We start from the raw sequence: 19,028 nt of genomic DNA, 5'->3' as shown, positions 1-19,028 counted from the left end.
AGTGGACGGTTTCGTTGTCTTGAATTGTGCAAAAAATCGATATTTTAGCTAAATAATTTCTTAAAATCGGAACAAAAAAAGTAGCACTATTTTTATTATTCAGCACGAAAAAGTAAGAAATAAAATATTGAGAAAAGCTTATAAGAATGGAGTTGATGCAGTTTTAGTTCAGTTAGTTAGACGGGTAAAATTTCCGAGTTTTTTTAGAGTCCTGCAATGAATATATACTTTTTTCCGATAAAATAATTTGAATGGCGAAACAATATACTAAATCACTGTTTTATTCGTCTTTTTTTAAAAAAACAAACAAACATGCAATTTCTATATAAAAAAGAGCTTAAGAAGTGTCAAATTGTGAGACAATTATGGAAAATCATATGAAATGCATTATTATTTTCGATGAATTAATACATACATGACATTGACTTTGAATCTTTCAAATCAGTTAAAAGAAAATTTAAATGCATTTCTCTAACATGTTTCAATATTTTTTTCTTAATTATAGTGTTTTATATTCCACGTCGAATCCCATCCAGTACAAAAAACCTTCCAACAGTGTGTGAGCTTCAACTTTTTCCAAGCACATTACCAAGAAGTCATCTATAACATATTTTGCATCTCAGTGGTTTACTTGTTTCCCCTCATTGTCATCATCTACTGCTACTCCAAAATTATGTGGGAGATTCACAAGAGATCGAACGCCAACAACAGTTAGGTTCTATTTTGAACTATTCTTCACCGATGTTGTGGAGAACTGTTGCATGTGTATGTATGTCAGTGACATTCTGTCGTTTCTTTCCTCTTTTTGTTTTTTTTAAATTTTTTATAACGCATACATTGTTGCTTACATAATACGGTGTTTGTACTTGTATATTTACAGTCTTTATACTTGTGTGCATGCTGAATATGCTTGTATACATTTTATTTATTTATTTTCCTGCATCAATGCAGCGAAGTATTAATTTGCTGATCATCGATCCATCGACTCAGTCCGCTATCCGACGTCTACGACTCTATCTTAAGGTCTGGTTTCTTAGGACAAGCGCCTTATCTGAGCGTCAGCGGGACGTCAACATCCCGCTGACGCCAACAAAATACTGGTTTGTTAGCTCAAGGCCTGGTTTCTTAGAACTAGCTCCTTATCTGGGCGTCAGCGAAAAGTTGAAGTAGATCTGACTCCAAAAAAATACTTTTTTGTTAGCTCAGCGTGAGCAGTCGGTCCAACGCAGACATTATCTCTCATTGCGCATGCGTTAATAACGTAAACAAATATTTATTTTGAGATTTTATTGATTTTGTTATTGTCGACCAGTGTTTTAGAGAACAAATAATGACTTTGTCCAAGAAAAAACACGTTATAGCTGAGTTAAATGAAGAGTAATGTCAAAATCAAAATCTTGGCTGATTTCAATGTGCCATGTTGTCCGCCATTGCTTCTGTGGTTATCGTCACGTTGTAATCCAACTGCAGTTGAGTTGGACGGCAATTGTAGTTCAAGATGAGCGTTCGATGACGTGTACTATCAAACTCACAAATGGACCAATCAGAGGTTAACGCTGATTTACAGCTGACGGCGTCCAGTCCTAAGAAACCAGGCCTCATATCTGAAAGGCATTTTAAGAAACTGTCGATGGAAAGTTTGCTTTTAAATTTATCGAGCAAATAATAAGCTGCTTAGGTAAGGTCATGTGTTTAAAAAGGAACTGCACTAAATACAACGGGGAAAAAAAATTAATTTTTGATATATATGCAATTTTAAATCAATCTCGTTGCGTGGTTTAAAACTGTTTGGAGCATTTCCATTTGTGATGGTTATGGTAAACCTTTTTTTTTATTGTTTAGAGAATAGGGCATGATTAGTTTGTTCCCGTTTCATTCATTGGGATTTAGATTACCATAAAAGACTCAGAAAAGTGCTTTATATTCTACTTTTAAAAAGTTGGCAATCAAAGAAAAATAATATTTCCTGTGCTACACAAATAAATTCTTTTTGAAACACTAGTTTTCTGTACTAGATTTATCTGGTTATTTTTAATAACCAATGGTTATTATTAAAACAATACTAGATTGGGGTATATTAGAAAAGAATAGGAAACACCGGGTGAGTGCAAACCAGAAAATTTCATAAAAAAAAAGAGAAAATTTTAGGAAACCGGGCACTTAACCTTAAAAGAAGACATCAGTGTATGGAAGCAGTGCCGACTGAGGACGTTCTTACGCTCGGGCGAAACTGTAAATGACTTAACTCAATTTCTGGAAAGAAATCCGAATTTAAGAAAATAACGTAATTTTCTCATTGATTGTCGCACTGTTATTGTTATAACGCTATATACGATGCGGGGGGGGGGTTCCTATCAGAAGATTATAAAATCTATATCAACCCTAAATGTTGATTTTAAAAGCTAATGAAAAAAGTAAATAGCAATTAACAATTGCAATTCTGAAACCTACCCAGTGTGCGCTTATTTTACTTTTAAAGAGAAACTTCTGTCCATCTGGCAACGCCTGAATCGAGACATCACCTGTTTGTTTCAAGAATTGCAACTTTAACAAAAAAAGAAAGAAAAAATGCTCAGAAAATATCGGTCAAAAAGGCAGGAACTTTATTTTTTTTTAACGTTTCTGGGAAAACACCAAAATTTAAAATTTAATAAATCCAAAACTAATTCAAAATTTTCAAAAAGTTCAAATGTTTCTTTTGTCCTCCACGAAGGCAAATTTCTCCCAATACTTGATCCAGCAGTTCCCTTGTCTTCCGGATTATGTTCAAAACTACAAGGCTACGGAGTTGAACATTAGTAGTCGTAAACCAGGGGTCTGTTTGGGAGAAATTTGGGTCCGTTAACGGACCCTTCACAAAATATCTTTTCATAAAAACGGACCCTTCACAAAATATTTTAACTTAAAAACGGACCCTTCACAAAATGATTTTTCTTTTAATCGGACCCTTCACAAATTTGTTTATCTTCATTATTATTTTGTTAATCGAATAAACCCTTTCCAGGGCAGAAAACAAGAAAGATGGATGTAAACGAATTAAGTTTTGTCTTCGGCAGACGATTCTTCCATTATTCGTCCGAAATTAATATTCTTCGTTCAGCAGTATAGGCTAAATACCAAATATTTGTATGTTGCATCTCTGATTTAGAAGCAGCAATTGTTGTTTATTTTTTAAAATTTAATTTTTTTAATTACAATTTTACAGTGTTGAGAATAATCTTGTATGTCTTTACAATTTAAAAACTCCTTGAAAAATTTTTTTTTTGCAATAACGGACCCTATTTGTACAAATTCATAAAAGCGGACCCTGGTTGAAAGAATGTGAGTAATTTTTTCACAATTTCACAAAAAACGGACCTTTCACAAAATGTCTGGACAGACCCCTGCGTAAACCCAAAAATTGGGTCCGCTGTTCAAAGAACTGTTATATATAAAAAAAAATTTCTTTTTCCCTTTTAATCTTTCAGTTTACGTGGCTACAAAAATGTGTAATTTTATTGTGATTTGTTTTTCCTTATCATCGAAAAATCAGAAAAAACCATCAACATTAACTAATGAATTTCTCCAAAAGTAATTCAAAATTTAAATAGTGAGACTAGTTGTCGATTTTCAAACGTAGGAACACGAGATTGCAAAAAAATTAACCAATATTTTTCGTTAAACTTAATTACATGGCGCTATTAGCAATCTACAACTTAGAAATAAAATAACTCAAATTAATGATGGCGTCATTATTATTTCGATATTATTTTATAACCGATTTTGAACAGTCGACCCAATTTCGAGTTTACGACCACTGTTAGTTCAACTCCGTAGCCTTGTAGTTTTGAACTCAATCCAGAAGACAAGGGAGCTCCTGGATCATGTACTGGGAGAAATTTGCCTTCGTTGATGACTTATTCATGAACTAACCTGTAATTGCTTTACATTAAAAAAAAACACGAAAACCTCCCACGGTCAGCTTGACGACAAGAGGACTCTAACCCATGATGCGTCTACCACTGAGAATATTTTACGTCAGCACTGTGGTCAGTGCGAACAGGGTGAAGAGTTCGAAATGACCAGCCATTGCTTGGATTTGAACCCGGTCCAATAGTGCAAGCTCTATCCTCTGAGCCACCACCGCTCCTTTTCAAAATTAGTATGCTTTTTTAAGCATTTTTTTCTTAAAATATGTACAATTCATAATGTTTAATCAAATAGTTTTAGAGTTAGATTTGTGAAACAAAAATTTCCAGAAACAGCGGTGACGATTTCAGTAACATTTTTTTTTTTTTAAATATAGAGAGATATCTTTCAGATTGATTTTAGAGACCTATCTTGTCTTCTAAATCCCAGCCTTCATACACGTTGCAAACTGATTTTGGCTACTGAATGTTAACTTCATTTTCTACGCTTATCTTGTCTCACAAGACAGTAGCACCAGATGCAATACAAAATGCTGGTATCAAACCAAAATTTTTTTTGCACTTCGAAGTGATATGTTTGAATATGCAATCTATTTTAAAGCCATTTAAATGGTTATTGCCAAAAATGTTTTTAAACTACACAACAGAAAGAAAATAATCTTTGCGTTGTCCCACCGGTGACTAGAAAGGGTTGTTTTGAATGTGTAATCGTTTAGTTAAATCTTTTGCTTATTGTTTTGAAATTGCTTTCAGTCTTTTTGTTTTATACTACTATGTGATGTGCTTTTTAATGATTTTAGATGTTTTTAATTTTATATTTGTTATTTCATTTTTTGAATAGCACACAATTTTTTTTATGTGATAATCAAAAATATTTGTTGTATTATAGTAGGATTTCGCGACAAAGAAACCCCTTGCTAGATCATTTGTAACATTATCTGCTTGAACAAGTACAAAATTGATTAAAATCTTAATTTTTTCCACAAAAAAAATCAAAATAATTCAACTTTTTTTGATTTTAATCAGATTTTTTTCTGTTATTTTTTTTATTTAAATGTAAATGAAGTTGAAATTTCATTAAAATAATTGCCAAGAATATACTTAAAACTATCGCACAACGTAAAATTTTTTTAAAACTAATATAGAATAACTAACACAATTCAAAAAAGTAACACAAATCAGATATGAATTTCAGACAACTTTACCGATTAACTACCAAAAATGTGTGCTTAATAAAGCAAAACACATTTTTGGTAGTTTATCCCATCAGAATAGTGATGAACTGTATTTAGATGAACTGTATTTAGCATCACTTCGTGTGATGATATTGCTCACGGCTAATTTCTGATAGTCAAAACAAACTACTGTCCAATAATTTTACTCCGCTATACACATCCCTTTGAAGGAATATCCTGTGAGCAGGGCCGGATTAACCTATAGGCACACTAGGCACGTGCCTAGGGCCTACGAAATTCAGGGGCCTACGAAAAGCTTGGGAGAAAAAAATTTGCTGACAAAAATAATTTAGCTTTAAAAACAACAAGTTGTATTTTGCACAAAATTATGAAGATACAAATAAAAATATAATATTTTACGGTAATAAATTATTTTGCAGAATCTTATGATCTAATATATTACTTTTTTGCGATTTTTGGATTCAACGAAATCTTGTATTATGCTGTCGAATTCCAAACTACGCAAAATGTCGGATTCAATAGACATAAGTGCGAGCGATGCCAAACGATCTTGATTCATTGTTGAAAGCAAATAATATTTTAACAATTTTAATCTGGAGAAAGATCTTTCTCCTTCTGCATTTGATCCAAGAATCGACAAATATATTCTTAATGCAATGTGAACGCTAGGAAAAGTATTCACAAGTTTATCTTTAATTTGAGCCTTCAACATTTCTTGTGCAGATTTATGTTCATACAAATTAGAAAATAGTAAAAATTCATCTACAAAGTTTTCCTCTAAATCGAATGAGTAAATTTTCACCAAATTTTGCGCTTTTAGTTTAGTCTCAGATTCTGACAAATTTTTGTGAACAAGAAAACCGAAATTGTTGTACAAATCACTGTAAGCTTTACGCCTTTTAGTCATTTCTGAAATTAATACATCTAAAATGGCGTAATACGTTTCCATACGAAGAAAATTTTAGCATATATTTTGAAAAGAGGGGAGGAGTGGGGGAAGGAGGGGAGGGCCCATAAGCGGCTGTGCCTAGGGCCTACGAAAGGTAAAATCCGGCTCTGCCTGTGAGACAGTATTCTACAGCATCGGTATTATAACTGCTTAGTACTGGTGAAGTTCATCGGTGGTAAATACCGAATGTAATACTTTATACCTATTTGGTACTTATTGCATAGACATTCACTGTTTGAGTTTTGTGTGAAATAAATTTATCAATGGCAAACTAAAGCTGAAATTTTAAAAACAAATGGAAGGTTTTGATAAGGACCATTTCTCTATGGGATATTTAATTTACTGTCTAAAATAATTTAAAGTAGAGGTGAAAAAGGTTTTTTCAATTCATACTCTATCTTTACAACCAATGGAAAAATATTTTATGAAACCCGTTGAAAAATTCTTATTAAAACTGCACCAATTATCCCAATACCAGTAGTTCATATTACCAAAACTAATTGTCATCTGTGCATGGGATTTTCCACAGTTCCCTTACACGAATTTCTTATTAACTTTGCTTTTTATCACGTAACTTATTTATTTTATTTCAATTAATACATATTACCTATATTAATTAAGCATCGGTATCAATAATAATAATAATATGGAGAAGGATAATATCCTCAAATCGAATAAGTATCTTTTCTCCATTAACGTTTTTGTAGATAGGTTATTTTTTTTAAAATTCAATAAGCATGATAAAAAAATGGGTTGACTGTTTAAAAACGGTTATAAAATAAATACATGTTATCATCATTAATTAAGCATCATTGTCGCCAATAGTAGTATGATAATTTTTACAGTACCACTAAACGTAAACCAGAAAGCTCGTAAACTCATATATAAAGCCATAATAATCCCTTCCTTAGTCCACGGTTCATGTGCATGGGCGCAAAAAATCTCACCTATAATCTCAAGAGCTTTAGACTTAATCCAAAGGAAATTTCTTCTGAATATCACAAGGGCCTGCCACTCCACTCCTACAGCTGCTCTACAAGTCTTAGCTGGATTCCCATCTCTCTCAGAACAGATTGCGCCGTTGTCCTGTTCAATAATCATAACTCTACTTAAAAAATGCATTTTCCATAACAATATAAATTATCAATACAGTTATTACGAGGAAAAACAAACAATTCCAATTTTTCACCCTTCTCAGTCTATCTATAATTCAATCAGTTTAACAGAAAATAAAAATTATAATCACTTAGATCCATACAATTTTTCACAGATTGTTCGAAAACAAATACTGGAACTGGTTTTGTATTTTGCAACATAAATCATTCTAATCATTACACAATTAATAATAACAACTCAGTCTTCCAAGCTGAACAACTTGCTATTTTAGAATGCATTAGATTCATCAAATCCCAAACTTCACTTAAGGCATAAAAAAATATACAATCTTGTCGGACTCAAAATCAGTACTATACTTTCTAATCAACCCAGGCACGAAAAATTCACTCTCGACTAAAATACAAAAATTACTCCTTAATACAAATTTATTTATCTCATGGATTAAAGAGCATGATGACAGAACAGGTAAAGAAAATGCAGACGCCCTAGCTAAATTGTCGACAACTAAACAACGAAATTACTTATATCCCTTCCCGATCTCAAGAATCAACTTCGGAACTCTTTACCACAAATTTGGCAAAATTATTGGAACAATTCAGATAAGGGAAGATTACATAAAATTATTAATAAATTAGCTTATTTTAAGACGATACCATCAAATCAAAAAATTTGGTTTTTAGCTGGGCATGGTCCTTTTCCCTGTTATTTAAAATATCTAAACATCTCAGATAATGATCACTGTACTTGCGTCCTTCTGGGCACTCCAGAACACTATCTTGCTGAATGCATCTATACAGCCTCATGACATACTCGTGCATCGAATATTACTAATCTACTAACCTGGCAAAAACATTTCATAACCAACAATACACTTAAAACCAAATTATTATTAGTAATGAATATTCTATTCGATAATGATAATATTCTAAAATTTTAAATAAAAAAAATTAATGTATATTTTGGAATGCTTACCTATATGTTGTAAATATTGTATATATTTTTCTATTCAATTTCTTATCTATTAATATAACATTTTAATTACTTTCTTTTTTTATTGCAATACCTGGAAATCAAAATTTTAATGGGGAACTTAATATTATTTACCTGTAATATCACCATCTAAATTTAAGGAAATCAAAGATTTTTTAAAAGAAATTTTTTTTATTAATCTCTTTTTAATAATTTACATTTCAAAATTCATTTATTGTTACTTTCTATGTCATGTATACTTATAAAAAAAATTCTTGTTAAACTATATTCAAATGAATATTTCTATATATTTGTAACCTCCTTCCTTTCCCGGGGTTGGCTGGAAAAGTGGCCAGACTCGGATTATATGGGTAAGGGTTTTACTAACATAGGTACGTATCCGCGTCTGGAAGAAAAGGAGAGAGAAGTACCACTAAACGAATACCTTTACTCCATTTATCTTGATTTTAATACATAGCTTATTATTTTTATTTGAATATGCATATATTAGCTAAACATTAATTAAGAATCATTGGCGTCAATAACAGTTCGGTGATTTTTCACGTTTCTCCTAAGCGAGTTAGCTCTACTTTCCCATTAATTTTGCCTTTGAATACATAAAATTTTTTTTTTCATATCGTTTTTTTTGAAAATTATTTACTTTTAAAGAACATTTTAAATGAATTGCTATAAACAAACTTACATGTAACTTTAGAAATATTAATTTGGTGACGTAATTAGCGAATACCATTACGTTAATGTTGCTTCTAACCGTGTTTGAACAGACGACTCAATTTTGGATTTACGATTACCAATGCTCAACTCCCTAGCTTTGCAATTTTGAACTAAATCCAAAAGACAAGGGAACTCTTGGATTAGGTATTAGAAGAAATTTACTTTCACGAAGGACTGTTTGATGAAACTAACTTGCATGGGCGTTACAAGGAGAGAAAAACCACAAAACCTTCCACGGTTAGCCTGATGTCAAGGGGACTGCAACCCATGATCTGTCTGCCACTGAGGATATTTTACGTCAGCGCTGTGGTCGGTGTAAGCCACGTGAGGAATTCGTATCGACCAGCCACCGCTGAGTTTCGAACCAGGTTCACCTCCTGGTGTCATCTTAAAAATATTTTAAAAATTGATTCATAGTTAAATTTAACACAATGGCTAACGCTTAATCAATCCGAAAATTCCGTTTCGCTTTCCACCCATCTCGCTCGAACGACTTGTCGTAGAATATTCTAATGTTATCATTAACCTTTCTCGCGCTTCGAATTATCAGTAAGGCCAATTTCATCTCTTTCGATCTCTTTTGATTTAGGAATAACTAAAGGACACACAAGCAGACATTAATTTTTATTTATATTGACAATACTAATATTATATAATTGTAGTTGCAATTAGAAATATATAAAGTATTTAAAGTTCCTTTCTGACACTTTTCGTCGTAATAAATTTTTTCAGAAAAATATTTTATTACGTTAAATTAAATATTTAATCGTACTAAATTCGGGTTTATCGCTCTGAATTGAATCGGTCGTTAAGCTTTTATAATAGCTTGTGAGTTGTTTTTATGGTCTATATTCGAAAATTTGCAAAGGTGTTTTTTTCTCGTTATTTCAATAAGCTTTCAATATTATTACAATATTACAATACAATATTTACAATACAATATTTACAATACAATATTACAATACAATATTTTCAATATTATTACAAATGACAAAGGAAAATAAACTTTCACTGACGTTCTTCAATAGCTGGTCTTCTGTGTTATAATATTCTACTTTTAAAATAAATACAAAATCGGTAAAGTTGTTTGCATTTTATGAATGAAATAAAATTCAAAATGAATCACTTTAAGCAATTATTTGAAAATTGAGAAAGATTTGTCTTGCTTCAAAAAAAAAAAGCTTTCGTAATTCGAAAATTATGATTAGAAAATTACGTACCTATTAAATTTACTTTTGACATTAATTTTTTTTACTATAAATATTTTATTTCCCTAAATTTGTAAAAACCGTTATTTAAATCGCAAAATTCAAAATTTTCCAACTTGGCACTCAGTCTTTGTTGGGATCAGCCCATTCAATATTAATCTAAGCGTTAATAATAAAAAATTCCAAAAAAAGAAAATATTGTGAAAAATAATATTTGCATAATCATTTATATAATAATATTTGTATAAAAAATTATTTTTCCTGCGTAAGAGAAGCAGGTTAAAAACTTTCACCTTTTAATCAGCATTTTAACGCATGGGAACGGGAATTGAGTGTCTTCAAACCTCTTTGTCTGCAAAAATAAGTAAATCTGAAGCTTCAAGTGCTTCCGTCTTCTTATAAATTATTATTTAAACAAAAAAAAATAATGATAAAAAATTGAAACCCAGCGAATTATTCTCAAAGAAGCCGAGAGCAGAAACGACAAAACTGAGAGGATGTGATCTAAAAATTCGAAAAACGTAGAAAATGTAAAAGTTCATTTGAAACATCTTCATTCAAGTTTTATTTAGCAGTCAAAGTAGTAGTAAAAAATTGCTTAAATATTAAAAAGTTGCAAGATTAGTCAATAGTTGCTCCTAAGATTTTAATATCAATTTTGTACTTTAATAGGGCTTAAATATTAATTTGAAGCCATGATTGCTCGGAGCTTAATCCGTTCAAAACCATGATCATGCGATTCCCCATTCACATATGGTATCCTATATGAGACGAGTTTTTTCAACACTCCAACGGCTCATGGTCTTATGGATCTTATCTTAATTTGGTCTTATCGTATTAGTACATACAATTTCGAAGCACACAGATCTGGTAAATTGCTTCGTTTCTCCTTTTGCAGCTCCTGAACGTTTAAAGCAATGGGTTGTTATTTTGCTGCAGTGGGATTATTATATCCAGTGGCTGCTTGAAAATCCCTTGGCTTCAGATCAATGGCCATCAGCTAGTCTAGGACACAATAGTGGCCACATCGATAAAGAAATCATATAGCCTTGAGCCCTTTTTTATTCTAAACGACTGACTATGGGAATGCTTTATTTATTTTCACACAGTGATAATTTATAAAGATCCATTGTAATTGATCATACATCAACAACATTTCTACTTTAATCCTGTTATTAAATGTATGTGAACGCTTGTGCTTTTTCTTTTGAGTCAAAATATGGTGCTTATAATGGAATAAATGCATGCATATTTGCAATGGAATTAATGCATGTTCTTATAACCTAATTAATATTTCCTTTCGCAATAATTTTTTTTAAATAAAATATTTCAAGATATGACTTCTTTGTAGATGAACCAAACCTTCCTGATCGCTCATTATCTAGACGTCTTCATCTACGAATCTCCGATGTCTCGAGGCTGGAGAAATCAAGGGCGCGAACTTTAAAAATGACCGTAATCATCATCATCACGTTTTTCTGCTGTTGGACGCCTTATGTGGTCATCGATCTGTGGTACCTTTTCGATCCGAACTCTGCTGAAGCTATAGATTCGAGAGTGCAGTCATCACTGTTCATGTTTGCTGTTTCCAATTCATGTGTCAATCCATTGGTGTACGGTAGCTACATGTTTGATTTCACAGCTTTCTTTCGAAAACTGATTCCATGTACCCGAACTCGCTTGCACAGAGAAGCTACCGTCATCACTCACTTAACTCACATGCCTGTGAACGATAACAACAGACTGTCACCCAAGAATCCTCACCAAGAATGCGAAGCAATTGAACTTAGGGAGGCAACACCCGCAAAGCGGTATCGAGCCAGAGAATTGCCAAATATCAGTCATTCCGGCCGTCGTACCCATTCGGGTCCGGAATACGATTAGCTTGTGATTGATCACAAATTGAATATTTTTTAGCCCTAGAGCAGCCAAACCATTGACGATTAATTTGACCTTAAAAAAATGGAAGTCATACAGAAGTAGAAGTTTTATAGTGCAAAAAAACAAAACAATACTTTTGAGTTTTTAAAGATTTTATAATATAGTTTTTTAATGTAATGTAATTTTTTTAAGCACAAGAAAATCACGTGATAATATTAACAGGTAGTGTAATATACCGCATTACAGACTATTCTTGCACAGTGGTACAAGTTATAACTGTTTCTTTGAAAACAGAGGATCACAAAATGCTTCGTTACCAATCAACGGCAATTTTTAAATGACGAAAGCAGGCATTCTCTTCAAGCTAGAACGTATTTATTATGAGGGTTAAAATTATATCTTCTGGCTGTTCTAGGTATTTCCATGATTATTTGGTTTAGAAATCTCTACTGGCAAATTAAAATTTGATATGCAGTGAAACCTCCAGGAGATACACCACCTCTATGTAGCCATCATCTCTATTGACGACCCCTTTTGGGAAACACGGTATTTTTTCCATTGACTTTGTGTTGATGAGAACCTTTAGGAGAGACCATTCAAGCCTCTCCCAGTCATCGGTCAAGCATCTATCAAATGCGGAAAAGGTCAAATAAGGAAACACGAAAAATGTAACAAAACAAATAAGTAGATTAAAATGCATTCGAAATATTTGTGTGACGCTTTTTAGAGAGCTCTCTTTGATGATACACCCTTGTGCAAATTAATTGAAACAAACTCAATAAATTCAGAAAACTAAGAGAAAATGCTATTTTATTTAAATTTATACAAACTCAAAAATATTTAGTACATAATATGATCTCCACGACACTTTATTAACATTTGGACACGATTCGGCATGGATTCTATTAATTTTTTACAGTCATTTATAATATTTGTGTCCTTGTATCACACATGAATTAGCGCCGTGATTAGCTTCTCCATAGTTGTACAGTCCATATTTAATAGGCGATTCTAGCATATGGCCCAGAGATTCTCAATTGGGTTGATATCCGGAGAGTTCCCTGGCCATTCCAATGTCTCAATTTGATTCTCAGACATGAATTTCTTGACAATTTTGGACGTATGGCAAGGAGCTAAATCCTGTTGAAAAATCCCTGTTCCATCAGGGTATCGTTTCTTCAACTCTGAAACAACTTTTTTACCCAGAATAGTAATGTACTGCTCAGAACGCATCATACCGTCAATAGGCTGCAAAGGTCCAACCCCATTGTAACCGAAACAACCCCAAAACATCTCCTTTAAAAAACACGGAAAAAAAAGTTTGTTTCAATTAATTTGCACAAGGGTGTACAATCTCATTTTGCAGTCAGAGCTCACAAAAGACGATGCGGTCAATGATTTACTTTCCGAGTTGAAAGTTAAGTTAGAAAAAAAGCTTGTTTTGGAAAAAAAAACAACCGTCTGAAACAAACAAACCTCTTTTCATCCTTCAAAGCTATCTAATCTTTATAGTATAAAATTAAATGCAAACTTAAACAAAAGACATAATTTTTTTATTTATTTAAAATAGCTGTATCATTCAAAATCGATATATATATATATTTTTACATAAAATGATATCAGTTGGGATCATTTTTATAGACGCTAAATTTTGTTCGTTTATCCGTCTTTTCATGAGACCAACCGAAGTGGCATTTCCGCAAAATCTAGACCTCCGATAACAGTTTTGAAGTAAATGGTGGTAACCTCTAAAAGCGACCCATCTTCACCATTTTACTGTGTAACGGAGAGTCGCTCCCGAGAGGTTTCACTGTATTGCACTTGAAATCATTTTTGAAAGAAGTAGTAGAAAAAAAAAAACACGAGCTTCGTAGTTCACATCAGAAGATATTGGGGGCCCAATATTTCTTCTAGTTTAAGTCATAAATGGTGCTCAAAGTGATTTTCTATTGTTTGATAAATGCTTGTCCTAAAAATTAACAACTTTGTTAGTTTATCTCACATCCTTAAAAATAATCATATGCAGCACGTGTGTTACTCAGTGATATTGAAATTGCTGCTATCAATTAGGACAGTGTTTCCCAAACTTATGACTTTTGTGTACCCCTTCTAAATTTTTCGTAAGGCTGTGTACCACTAATAAAAAAAATGAATGTATTTTTTTAAAAATATGTTAATTTTTATTTTTTGGTATAAAGTTTTGCTAGTAAGTTTACTTGTATCAGTGAGAACGATGATATTGTTTTTGTTGTGATAACAGTTCCCCATAAATCGGTTCTCTTGTGGTCAAGCTACTTCACATAAATATGAAGTTGGAAAAGGCAAAATATATTTCACAGCTTTTTCTGTTAAGACTGGATACATATTTTGCATTTGCAGCCAGAATGATGTTAAAGTACACTGCTCAAGCTTACTTTTAGAGAAGAATAAAAATTATATTTTATAAATATAATGAAAATAAATAGAGTTTATTACAAACTTTTACTATAAAAAAATTGCACAAAAGTTAAAAATCACAGCTGGCTGTTGATATTACTAATTATTAACTGCTAACTCTGCAAAACAAATAACCAATAGAAAAATACGTAATCGTAAATTTTCATGGCTAGCTTTGTTTTTAAGAAAAATTCTGTGAAATTTTCGTTTGTTGCAAGATATTTTGCATAAGAACGCGTACCCCCGCTAAACTGCTCCCGTACCCCTGGGGGTACGCGTACCACACTTTGGGAAACACTGAATTAGGAGAATGCTCTATCGTGGTGTCACCAATATCGTTATTGGTCATTCCTTTTAATGGGATCACTTCACGCAGCACATACCCTCGAACTTTCTTTTCTTCATAGATCAAGTATTCTTTTTGCATTAATATAAATCCATATTTTTTTTAAAAATCTTTTTTTTTAAATTAAAAAAAAATTTTTTTTGTTGAAAATCTGGATTAAAATGTTTTTAGGAAATACTTCTTTCTTAGTTTCATACGAGCAGATCTATAAAAAAAAGTCAAAAAAGCACCACAATTTTGTTAACGAATTATTTTTGAATAAGCATTTATGCTAAAGCTCTCTTTGAAATAATGTAACTAACATAGGGATTATGCATACCAAAATTCAAGTTTATTTTAGTAATATTTTAAAAATAAAATGTCTATTTTTTGTTGAAATTTTCAGTTTTGAGAAAACATCGCTAAATGGAACAGACAGCACGATGTATAAATGGCACCGATAGTTTTTGAAAAAGCATGCAAATATTTCAAATTCAGCTAGAATAAAAACTAAAATTATTTTGGAATTGCCAGAGTTTGATTTTTATTATTAAATAAAAATTTAGAAATGCAGTTGGTGAAAAAAGTGAAGTGACCCCCTTAAAATGTGTCATATTTAACATGTTTATAAATTTGTGAATTATGTTTTGAAGGTGTATAAAATCACGTGATGGTAAATAAGGGAAGATTATTTATATTGACTAAATAAGGAAAAACACATCCTTTGGTGTCCTTCAAATATTTTTCTTAAAATTTTTCATTTTGTGATAATTTGTTTGTAAATAACCTCTCTATACATAAAACTGAAAGTACAAAAACGTATGGATATACTCTAACTAGTCGGACTCTAACTAATCTAACTAGTCGGACTCTTAACTAATCTAACTAGTCGGATTTAAACCGGAGCACCGATTTAGATAATTTATTATTTTTGCAGTTTGCAAAATTTCATGAGGTGAGTTGCAAACTAATGTTATTATCCTAAGAGGTATTGAAAATATGAAAATCCATTCTTGAAATTCAGTGCTGAAAAACTAACTTTCAATAATATCTTTCGAATAGAATCACACATTTGCATGGCATTTCCCCCCCCCCCTACGAATTTCAATATATTTTCAGGGTCATTTTACATTATTTTCTACTTTTCTGCATTGGAGGGTTGAAAAAACTTATATTTTTTATTGTTTTTGAATGCAACAGTGTGTCATTTACTTTTTTGATTTTAAAAGAAATAGAAGTATGTGAAATCTCAGGCAAAATAAAAATTCAGAGATTGATTAAATAAAAATTTAACTTTCCATAAACCTAAAAGAGTTTAAGTACTTTAGTAAAAAACCTGCCTTAAACAAGATAACATAAGTTATAGAACAGGGGTTTCCAACTGGCGGCCCGCGAAGCGGTTTTTTTTTGTGGCTCGTGAACTAAAATATATTAGTTGTCATTTTTTTGCGGACAATTTTCGTAAAAATTCTATATGGGTTTAAAATACTTTTCTCGTTAATAAAAACCTAATTTCTTCGTTTCTGTGAAATTTATCATACCAACGGTGCAAAGAAATTTATTTTTCAGGTTTTGCATCCAAGAAAATATTTATTCAAATACAAAAATAATCGTGTATGTTGCTCTTTTTTTATTTCATTTTTTTTTTTTTTTTTTTTTTTTTTTTTTTTGTTTTGTGAATATAATTTAGCATGTGCGCATTAAAAATTTTTTTGAAGAAATTCTCCGATTTAACTTTTTGAAACCACTCATTTTGGACGAAAATATTTACACACACATTTGTAAATTTTAAATTTAAAATGTAAATATCGATTCTCTGGTGGTTGCAGCAGACAAACCTCAATTTTCTCATTGAATATTTTGTGTGCTACTATGTGAGTTTTAATACCTTAACAATTAGATATCTGTTGCATATTAATTGTTTAATACATAGGTGCACATTAAAGTTATTGTAGCCCGATTTTTTATTATTTATTTATGTCTTTAAAATTATTATTAATAACAATTAAATATTTTTAAAAATCTACTTCTTATTTTAATTTGTAATTCAATACTTTTGTTTTGTACAACTTGGTAAAACTCTGACAGTAATATTTAATGTTTCTTCAAACATAAAAGAGTCCTACAAAAAATTTTGATATAGTTGCGGCCCGCCATTTGATTTGTGTGTTTAATTGTGGCCCCCGGCCGCATGTAAGTTGGAAACCCCTGTTATAGAATATTAAAGAAATATTCATACACCACAGGTAAATTTAAACATAAATATACTTATTCTTACTCAGGCAAAAGAGAAATTCAATTTCAAGACATTTAAAAATATTATACTCTGAACCCACTAAAGCTTTTTTTTATTGCGCTTTAGTCGTTAATGAAGGGGATATATTAATAAAATATAAATAATTATGTAACAAGAATGACTTGCGTATATTTAAATTCTAGAATTCTGGAATCACAAAATAAATATTCTTCTTTTCTAAATACAAAAATATAACCCTCTACTGAAGTGACCATTCGACAAAACAAAATTTGGGTAGAAAAACGAAGATAATATTATATGCTTAGAGCTGCTGCAAATTCAGTGGCGTACGCAAGGGAGGGGTTTAGGGGTTTAAACACCCCCCTTGAGCTCAGACAAAATGGCAAAAATTGAAATTTTAGTAGAAATTATGCGAGCTATTATTTTTTAAGACAATATATTTTTATCTGCCTTATGCCTACTTTTTTTTCTCACGGTATTTCTCAGAATACTGAAAAAACATTTACTATAATAGGGTTGTACTTTTGAAACCAAATTCACGTGATACTGTTACGGACTGGTTCCTATCTGTCCTGTCAGTGTAGTTTTCGAGACTGGCTGTCATTCGCGAGATCTTTACGTGATGATTCTGTAATCCTAGACGTGCTGTTGTCTTTGAGACAATTCGAGAATTTTGGAGATGCGGTGAAAAATTATATAAAAGGGGGAACGGAGTACAGTGGATGATGTAATATCAAATAATTAGGGGCCCCCTTAAAATGGATTTTTTTTTAAAATAAATTTTAAAAAATTAAGAAAAACAATGATTGTTTTTAAAAAAATCAATTTTAAATATATATATTTAAATTTTTTTCAAAATGTTATGATTAAAATTTAGTTCTAATTTAACAAAATAAAGTAAAATTCAATTTATTATTATTTATTTTAACTTTAAACATGCTTTCTGAAATGAAAAGATATAAATACTTTTATATTTGAATAAATAAAAAATATACGAGAAAAACAACTTAATCGAAGGGCCCCAAAAATTTTAATGGCGTATGTCCCCGCGTAAGCGCCGGCCCTGGGCATAGCATTTATTTCTGTGCCAGTATATATATTTACTGTTCTTGGATCTTTAGGATGTGAAAACGTAAGGATTTAACAATTTTTAATTATTTTGATAAAAAATCACGACCTGAAATTAGTGAGGTGACAGCATCTAGTATCAATGTAAGTTTTTTTGTTGTACAGAAATGTGATATTTCCGTTGAAGAAAACGTTTCTAGCATAACAAAATCTGATGAATGTGAAAGTGGCCCTCCAAGTGTTACTTCCCACCCATATGACATTGGACTTTTTTCAGAAGATATTACAGTATGTTCTTAAACTTAAAAAATCAAATCAAAATTTAACCAAACAATGTTGTCTAAATAAAAAGTCAAAATTGTCTAGCTGTCTAAATTAGGGAAATAATAGTGCTTTATTACAGACTCGAATTTCTTTTAGTAGTTTCAGAAAATTATGAACACCCCCCTTGAAAAAATTCTGCGTACGCCACTGATCAAATTTTAAATATTAATCGATATTTTCAACATGTTTTGCCTAAACACTGTATTTTTAAACACCGTATTCTTTTTCATTACTCTTTAAATGAAAATAGCACAGTTTTATACAAAGTAAACTACGTTTTTAAAGGTGAAAAGCTAAATGCTTAAAACGCACATAAATTATATGGTTCAGTGCTTTGATCAGTCAAGTTTAAGCTCTAGGCTTTTACAATGAATAATGAAAGAAAATATTAACGACCGCATTTTTTATTTTGATTTTTTATGGAAAAAATTTAAAAAAATTATTTTTTTCCTTTATCTTTAAAAGTTAGCTCATCCAAAAATTTTTTTTCAAAATTCTCATTTAATTTTAACAACTGTAAAAACTTATTTGAACATTTTTCGCCAAAGAATTTATTTAGCGATGGTGGAGAAATTTATAACATTATTCTTATATAGTGGTATTGGCGCATATGTCAATCCAGTCGACCAGAAAAAATAGCGCCAATAATGCCAATT

The 19,028-nt window shown here is 31.3% G+C and overlaps 1 protein-coding gene across 4 annotated transcripts in view; it reads left to right on the top strand.

Annotated features, from left to right (window-relative positions):
- Positions 1-12,670, top strand: part of LOC107451864 (uncharacterized) — a 50,225-nt gene extending 37,555 nt beyond the window's left edge. Inside the window, exons 3-4 of one of the 4 annotated variants that reach the window (XR_015435412.1) lie at positions 506-765; positions 11,433-12,670. Coding sequence is in view for 1 of the 4 variants with exons in the window: in XM_087167552.1 (XP_087023678.1) it covers positions 11,433-11,965 (533 nt within the window). In the remaining 3 variants the exon portion in view is untranslated. Of the gene's footprint in view, positions 1-505; positions 770-10,979; positions 11,118-11,432 lie in introns of those variants that run through there. The other 3 variants (XR_015435413.1, XR_015435414.1, XM_087167552.1) reach the window with 3 other exon arrangements.
- Positions 12,671-19,028: the final 6,358 nt, after the last annotated feature.

This window comes from Parasteatoda tepidariorum, chromosome 7 (genome assembly GCF_982258835.1).
Source record: "Parasteatoda tepidariorum strain Cologne lab strain chromosome 7, Ptep-v5.0, whole genome shotgun sequence".
Lineage (NCBI taxonomy): Eukaryota > Metazoa > Arthropoda > Arachnida > Araneae > Theridiidae > Parasteatoda > Parasteatoda tepidariorum.
Note: the sequence above shows the minus strand (reverse complement) of the source record. Positions and strands in the feature narration are given on the sequence as shown.